At 37.5% G+C, this 8,720-nt stretch overlaps 1 protein-coding gene across 1 annotated transcript; it reads right to left on the bottom strand.

Annotated features, from left to right (window-relative positions):
- Positions 1-819: 819 nt before the first annotated feature.
- Positions 820-6,771, bottom strand: LOC137015023 (oocyte zinc finger protein XlCOF6-like). Its single transcript, XM_067379668.1, has 2 exons — positions 6,670-6,771; positions 820-1,959 (listed from the first exon to the last, which is right to left on the bottom strand). Exons 1-2 carry the CDS (start codon positions 6,725-6,727, stop codon positions 1,031-1,033), a joined length of 987 nt encoding a protein of 328 aa, XP_067235769.1. The 5' UTR covers positions 6,728-6,771; the 3' UTR covers positions 820-1,030.
- Between the last annotated feature and the right edge of the window lie 1,949 nt (positions 6,772-8,720).

The raw sequence follows: 8,720 nt of genomic DNA, 5'->3' as shown, positions 1-8,720 counted from the left end.
AAAAAGCTAAACTATTCCATGTTTGACTAAATTATTAAAATAGTTTCCTTTCTACCGTCTATCCAGTCAAGGTTATTTAAAAAAAAAAAAAGTAATCAGTAAGTTACTAATTGAGTAATTAAATTACTTTTTCAGACAGAGTAATTAGAAAAGTATTTTAAATACAATATTGATGATGTAATTAGTAGTTAGTAATTAACTACATTTTTGAAGTAACTTACCCAGCACTGATGGGTGCCAGATCTTTTAGCTATGCTGTCCCCCACCTATGGAACTCCCTTCCCCTTGATGTTCGCAATAGCGATTGCCTTCTGACTTTTAAAACAGGCTTTTTTATAATGATATGATATAATGATTATAATATAATTATATGATTTATTCAGTCTTTACTGCATTTTATCTGTATATGCAGAGTCTTCGCTGAGTGTTTTGTCTTGTGCTTGCTTGTGAAGTGACCTTGGGTGTTATGAAAGGCGCCATTAAATAAAATGCATTATTACTATTATTATTATCATCATAATTTCTGCCATGTACCTTAGATGGAGAGTTATGGAGATGGCATTACTGAAATCTATTTCATTGTGTTCAAGATGATCTGTATAAGGTGGGCGATATTGAAGGTAATGATGATTACTTTCTAATGTTTTAGAAAATATTTTGCTGGATAGGATAAATGTGTTTATTAACTCTGCAGATAACCAGTTTTAAAGCCAAACATGGCACTGATCTGTGCATTTATGCTCTAAAAGAAATAGAAAATAAGCATAGAGATAAAAAAAAAAAAACCAACAACAACAGTCAGTTCTTGTGTGTTGTATTGATCATCCAAAGCTTTTTATTGAGTTAACCATAAAGTTATTTCTTAAAACGAGAAAAGGGGTGTCTGAATACATTGTGAGAATTTTGTCCTATTGATATGCTCACCAGCCACTGCAAGTAAAATTGGGTTGTTGTTCAGCACATAAAGATGAACTGCTCATCATGATCTCAGACTGTGGTTTCTCCACTGCATGGATCTTCATGTGTATCTTCAGGCGACTTTTAATAGAGAAACTCTTTCCACACTGATCACACAATCTCTACAGTGGATCATCTCATGTGTTTTCAGATTTGATGACTGACTGAATCTCTTGTCACAGTGTGAACACTTGTAAGGTTTTTCTCCAGTGTGAATCCTCTCATGCAGTTTTAAATCACTCCCTGTAATAAAAGTCTTCTCACACTCAAAGCACATGTACTCTCTCACAGCAGTGTGTGTTTTCTGATGTTCCTTTAAACTACACAGCAGTGAAAAACTCTTTCCACACACAGAACATGAATGTGGCTTCTCCTTTGTATGAACTCTCAGATGTCTCTTCAGGTTTGATGCACTGAGAAATGTTTTGCCGCATTCATGACATGTGAACGGCTTCTCTCCAGTGTGGATCATCATGTGAACATTAAGGGTTGATGATTGACTGAAACTCTTCCCACATTGATTGCATACATGCGGCTTCTCTCCAGTGTGAACTCTCGTGTGAATCTTAAGATATTGTTTGTCTAAGAAACTCTTCCCACACTGATCACATGTGAATGGCTTTTCTTCGGAGTGGATCCCTGAGTGCAATTTAAGGTGTGATGATTGATTGAAACTCTTCCCACATTGATCACATGTGTGTGGCTTCTCTCCAGTGTGAACTCTCATGTGAAGCTTAAGATATTGTTTGTCTAAGAAACTCTTTCCACACTGATCACATGTGAACGGCTTCTCTCCAGTATGAACTCTCATGTGAAGCTCTAGACCAGATTTCTTTGTGAAACTCTTTCCACACTGAGTGCAGGTTGTAGATTTCTTGGCTCTTTTCTTTAAAAATGTCGTTTTAGTCTTTGAGCGACTCAAAGGTTTTTCTCCAGGTTTGTCATGATGTTTCTCCTCCACTTCACTCAGTTCTTCACTCTCCTCCTTCACTACCATCAGCTCTGAAATTAAAGAGAAAAAGTTTAATTTCATTTTTAGTAATTCAAAATAATTCAAAGAGAAATATGGAGTGAATGGATATAAAAGAGCCCAGATATAATAAACTGCTGCTATAAAATATTATGTAGCGCCTCCTTAAGGTCACCAGGATACCGCGGCTGCATGGACACCCAGGTGAGTTACACAAGAGGAAATGTGGACCAGTACCTCTAGGTTCATAAGGAGCAGTGGTGAGAGATTGAAAGAACAGACAGCCAACAAAGGTAAGTTTAAATTATATTGAAACATTTATATCAAGGTAAATGATAAATGAAATAAATTAACAAATTGTTTCTCTTTCAGGTAAAAGCAGAAACAATGAAAAAGATTGATGATCAACAAAATAATGGAATTACTGATTGACAATAAATGAAGAGTTCATTTGCAAAAACCGATAAACGCCATTTTTAAAAAAAAATGAACTAAGTGTTGTGCATTATTCTCCATATATAGCATTTTCTGTACCCTAAATCCATTTTGTCAGAAGAGCCGGTTTTGCCCACTTTCAGGCATCGCAAGTTCACGTTTTAGAGCAGAAGCCGACAAGCGCCCATGTTGTTTGTGTACAGAAACCGATAAGTCCGTTTTAGCGAATCAGCGCGCAGTATTCAGGTCAGGTGACAAGGCTTCTAGTCACTTCAAAAAGAAGTGCTAGCTGAGGGAAGTTTTATCAAAGCTAACTAAAAGTGATCAAGGATTTATGATTTCGACTCCTGTAAGTCCTTGTACACCATACACGACTTACATGCTGAAAAATTGGTTGTCCTTTTGCTTGTGTGTGTGTGTGTGTGTGTGTGTGTGTGTGTGTGTGCGCGCGCACGTGCGTGTGTGGATGAGTGCGTGTGTGTGTACTTGTGTGCCGATCTGTGTGTGTGTGTGTGTGTGTTTGAAAGAGAGAGAGCGAGAGAGAGAGCGTGCGTGTGTGTGTATGTGTGTGCCGATCTGTTTGTCCTTTTGCTTGTGTGTGTGACTGTGTGGATGAGTGCGTGTGTGTGTACTTGTGTGCCGATCTGTGTGTGTGTGTGTGTGTTTGAGAGAGAGAGAGCGAGAGAGAGAGCGTGCGTGTGTGTGTGTGCCGATCTGTTTGTGTGTGTGTGTGTGTGTGTGTGTGTGTGTGCACGCGTGGGTGGGTGGATGTGTGTGTGCGTTTGTGTGCACATGTGTGTTTGAGAGTGTTTTAAATGCAATTACTTGGGTTTTGTTTAACTATGAAACATGAAATGTGGAGTTATCTGCTTTTGCCAAAAAAACGACTGTTGGAGTTATCTGCTTTTGCTAAAAAACAAACTTTTAATATATATATAAAACATACTTTCACTGAATTTTAATTTTTTAATTTACCTGTATTTTTTAGAGTTATCTTTACTTAATCAAAACAGCCCAACTGCAGTTTGATTGTTATTACTTGGAATGCACAATAAAAAAAAAACATGATTTGTGAGAATTCATAAAAATGGAGTTATCTGTTTTTGCAAATAAACTCTTCAAATGTAAGAAATATAAATAAACTGGGCTCTGGGTTTGTTTTCTTATTAGCCGTCGTTCACTGACAAGCTACGCAATATCGCGTTCATTATCGCAGATGAATCGCCTTCAGTGATCTACGGCTCTGTCTATTAAATGCCGCTCCATTTGAAAGCAGGTGATGTCGATTTAGTGGTAATCAGGGAACCAGCTTTACTGACGAAATGCGTGTGACAATCGCATGCGATATAATCGCCCAGCCCTATTTAATATTAGTTTAGTATATTTAGTATTAGTTTAGTATATAGGGATGCACCGGTTGACCGGCCATAAATCGGAACTTTTTTGTATTTTTTTTTTTTTTGTCCGATTTTTCCGGAAGTGCGCCCACGTGCACAGACTGCATTTGTAATCATTCGTGAGCATGTCTTTTGTGTGGAAGTATTTCGAAATCTGTGCGCAGAACGTAAAGATTGCAATCTGCAATGTTTGCAAAGGACAAGTTAATCGTGGAGGAACAACAGCGAAGGCATTCGGCACAACAAACTTGATCAGACATTTAAAAGTTCATCACCCGAAAGAACACGATGAGTATCAAAAGTCTGTTGATAATGCAAAACAGGCAAGACCTTCATCCCTCACTCAACCATCGGTGAAATCCGTCATTCTACAAAACCAGAGTTACAGCCGAGATAGTTCAAAAGCACAAGCCATTACAGAGAAAGTAATGGAATTTATTGTACTGGATGTTTTCTGTTTTAGAAGACCAAGGTTTCCACCGTCTAATGGCACACATGGATCCGCGATACACACTACCCAGCAGACGATACTTTTCGGATGTGGCTCTACCCGAAATCTACAATGCTTTGTCAGCTCATGTTCACAGTCTACTTAATGCTGAGGTCAGATACATTAGTTTTACCACCGATATATGGAGCGCTGATGTGAGCCCAATATCTATGCTGAGTCTGACGGCCCAATATATTGATGCTGATTTCGAACTACAGAAAGTTCTCTTACATGCTCAAGAAATCTCTGGTTCACATACAGCATCTGCGCTTGTCATGGCTTTTGACGAAATGCTTAAAACCTGGAACATTTCCAAAAGCAAAGTGCATGTAATTGTGCGTGATAATGCCGCAAACATGCGTAAAGCAATGCAGGATGCTCACCTACCTAACCTGCCTTGTATGACCCACACTCTTCAACTGGCCATAAATGAAGGGTTGCTTTCACAGCGCAGTGTAACTGACATCATAGCGACTGGAAGAAAAATAATTGGCCATTTCAATTTTGCCACTCGCATACTTCCGACTTAGGAATGTGCAGGCACAGCTGGGCCAGCTAAAGAAAAGGCTACAACAATATGTCCCAACTCGATGGGACAGCACATATGCTGTCAAGTCTTATGGAGCAGAAGCATGCTTTGGGGGCATATGCTGCAGACTACGAATTACCTGCAACCCTCAGCTCGTACCAATGGGGTCTAATTGAGAACATATTGACTCTTCTTGCACCATTTGAGGAGCTTACAAAAGAGATCAACTCTTCCACTGCGACTGCAACAGATGTCATCCCCTCAATCGTTGCACTGAAACGTCTCCTAAAACAAAGCGCTGAAACGGATCATGGCGTTAAAACCCTCAAATCCAGTCTTTTAGAAGCGGTTGAGAAAAGATTCAGCAATGTTCTCTACATAATAACAGGCTATAATCTGTCATTTTTGTTTGCTTAATAAAAATATATTTCTCCAACACAGTCAAACATACAGTACGAGAAATGCTTCAAAAGGTGTTACAAACAGAAACAGGAAAACTGAGAGGAGAGACGAGATATGCTGAAGGGAATGAAGTGTGCACGGAGGCGCCAGCAGAAAAAAATACCACGCACAGCAAGCTCATTGTTGGCGAGGCACAATGAGATATTGGGAGAAAATTCTGAAGCGATTAAGGATACGGGCAGCCATACAGCACTGGAAATGCAGAGCTACCTGTCTGAGGCACAGATACCAAGAAGCAAACAGCCGTTGGTGTACTGGCGCACAAATAAGAACCGCTTTCCTGTGCTCGCTGAAGTTGTGCGAGCTTACCTGTCCGCACCCTGCACAAGCGTAGACAGTGAACGTTTGTTCAGCTCAGCTTCTCACGTGTTGGATGAGAAACGAAACAGACTAACTTGTGAAAGCTGAAATGCTTCTTTTTGTAAAGAAGAACTCGCATGCACTTTTGAAAAGCCAGAAGTAAACGTCAGTTCTGTAGGCTATAGGATGAATATTTTTTATTTTACCTTAAAATTACATTTACTTAATTTGATTTAAAATCTTTGTTTGGAGTGTTGAATGTGTTTTGATTGTGTTGTTTGGATTGTAAAACTATGCAGTTGTTGCCTTTAAAATGACATAGTTACAGTTAATGTTTTCATTTAAGGTTTCAACCCAATTTAAAAACAAAAGCTAAATGCTTTTGTCAGTAGGCCTACCTATGCATGTATTGAATGTAGGCTACTTACTGCGCAGTTACTGCTGTTAATTTCAGATGGTTACAGTTATTGTTTTTAATAGCCAAAACCCAGTTTAGCCTGTTAAATACCAAATAAACATCTTATGTATACTTTAATTCTTTCTTGTTTGTTGCTTGATAAGAATAAGAATAATAAAAAAATTTTTAAAAAATTTTAAAAACGTAAATCGGTATCGGAATCGGCCAGTTTGCTTGTAAAAAAAAAAAAAGAAAAAAAAAAGAAATCGGTATCGGCCATGAAAAATCGTGTATCCCTATTAATATATTTAGTATTAGTTTAGTATATTTAGTATTGCTAATTTAAATTCTCTTTTTTCCTATTTATCTTTTAATGTTCTAATTATTTATTTGAACTATTTTAGGTTCCTTAACTGAACCATACACTGGTCTATTTCAATTGTTTAAATACTCTATAGATTTGAATGTGATATTCAAATACACAATTCAGGGGGAAAAAAATAAATAAATAAATAAATAAAACTTATTAAAAGAGATATTTCACCCAATAAACCTTCTCTTCAAATTATTGTTATTGTTACTTCAAAATTAATTAAGTATTGAATAATGAAACCAATAATAAAAAAAACAATACAACTTCTTAATGTGTAAACAGTTCAAACACCAATAAATTCAATAATGTACTTTCATATACCAGTCTCTGAATTCAAAAGGAAAAACAATCGTCCATACCCGATTGAGACGTTAATAATCCAGGCCTTCTTCTGTCGGATTGAACAGAATTGCACATACAAGAAGAAAAGAGAGTTCGATGTCTGTTCACTCAGTTTTTTTCCTCCGTCCGGGTCTAAAATCGCTCGACGATTTCGTCGTAATCAAGATTCGCTGGGAGGCTCGCCATGTTTTATGCGGTGATGAGCTCAATCTGCGTCATCGCCGTGTTCACGTTCAAAAACACTCAAAAATAACTCAAAATCACTCATGAAACAAAATAAAGTTAAGTTTGAAGGAAAATCAATGTCTTTCTAGACGTTTTGTCTGGTTTCAGTTCACAATTAGTTATATTTTCAGTCAGAATGATCTCTGCCGATCTTTCTGTTTTAGTCTCCTCTCTTTTCTCTCTCTCTCTCTTCGCGCGCTGGTGACGTCATCCGCTTGCTTCACGTTGTCTCTCTCCTGATAGGTCGGCAATTATGGGGGGCGGTCCGTGCCAGTTCTAAGGCTAAGCAGGCGACGGATAAGGCGCAGTCTACCCTTACGTCGCCGTCAGACCGTGTCAAATTTTGAATGGGATTGATAGGGAGGACAGACGATAGACCCGCGGCGACGTCACGGCGACGTCACTGTAGATCTAATCGTAGGCGGCGACGTGGACGGCGGCGTACGTGAGAAATTTACATTAAAAATGACGTGTGATTGGTACGTCTGAAATATGTACGTCGCATCATATGACGCCTGATCATCATACGTCGCATTATATGACGCCTGATCATCATACGTCGCATCATATGACGCCTGATCATCATACGTCGCATCATATGACGCCTGATCATCATACGTCGCATTATATGACGCCTGATCATCATACGTCGCATCATATGACGCCTGATCATCATACGTCGCATCATATGACGCCTGATCATCATACGTCGCATCATATGACGCCTTTAAACGCATTTAAAAATTTCCATTAGTAGATGTAGGCTATTTGTTATAGACTATTGTTTTTACAATAATTAGTTAACTAACTAGTGGCAACAGTGCATATGAATTCTAAATTTATTTAATGTATTATGTGTGTGTGTGTGTGTGTGTGTGTCTTTGTGTGTATTGGCTGTTACGTTAGTGTTGAAGTGAACAAATTAAGCATGTTTTGAAAATTTAAAGGCATTATTTTAACTTGGATGCCATAGCCCTAAAAGCTTATGCTCAATTTGTCTATATCTTTTTTTGTTCTTTCGTGATCTTGCCTGAATTTTCTTTGTCATTTAACATTTTCTTCAACATGAGGTGGAGAACAAGTTATTCCTAGAAAACATTCTTGGTTTCATGGATATAGTTTGTCTATTTGGGAAAATAAGAAGTTACAAAAAGTATAAACAGTAAAAAGATGATGGTAGAAAGGATTCTTCTTATTATTATATTATTATTATTACATTTGTTACAACGAAGGAATACTAACATGGTAACTTCTGACCAAAAAGAGGAGCAGTTATAATAGATGTATGAATTTCTGATGCTCAGGAGAACAGCAAATTCTAAACCAGGGGTTGTCAGCTATGGTCTTTAAGGTCCATTTTACTGCAGAGTTTAGCTCCAACCCTATTCAGCTGAGAACTCCCGGTTTAGAATTTGCTGTTGTCACCCTGAACTATTATAATTTTATTTTTGGTATTATAACCACTGCTCTAAATCATCAGCAATTTCATCTACAGCCCGAAGGCTTGAATATTAACCTTGTCCACTAGATGGAGCTATAAGATAAGGAATCATTTTAGACTTATATTATTTGTTTTCAATCCCTTTGAATAGAAATAAATGCATTTATTTATGTAGATAATTTGTGTAACTTGTGTATTGACAGTATATTTCATTTACATGTAAGTTTGTGAAATGTGAAACAGTAATAGCCTATTTGATGGTGGAAAAATATATATTTTAATGATTAATTTTAAATCATATAAATGGTGAGATGTGTTAACTTACCTGCATTTTTCCATATTTTTGTATTTTTTCATTATTTATAATTAGGGGTTATTCATGAGGGCGATGCGGTTCTAAAT

Source organism: Chanodichthys erythropterus, chromosome 3 (genome assembly GCF_024489055.1).
Source record: "Chanodichthys erythropterus isolate Z2021 chromosome 3, ASM2448905v1, whole genome shotgun sequence".
NCBI classification, from domain to species: Eukaryota; Metazoa; Chordata; class Actinopteri; order Cypriniformes; family Xenocyprididae; genus Chanodichthys; species Chanodichthys erythropterus.
Note: the sequence above shows the minus strand (reverse complement) of the source record. Positions and strands in the feature narration are given on the sequence as shown.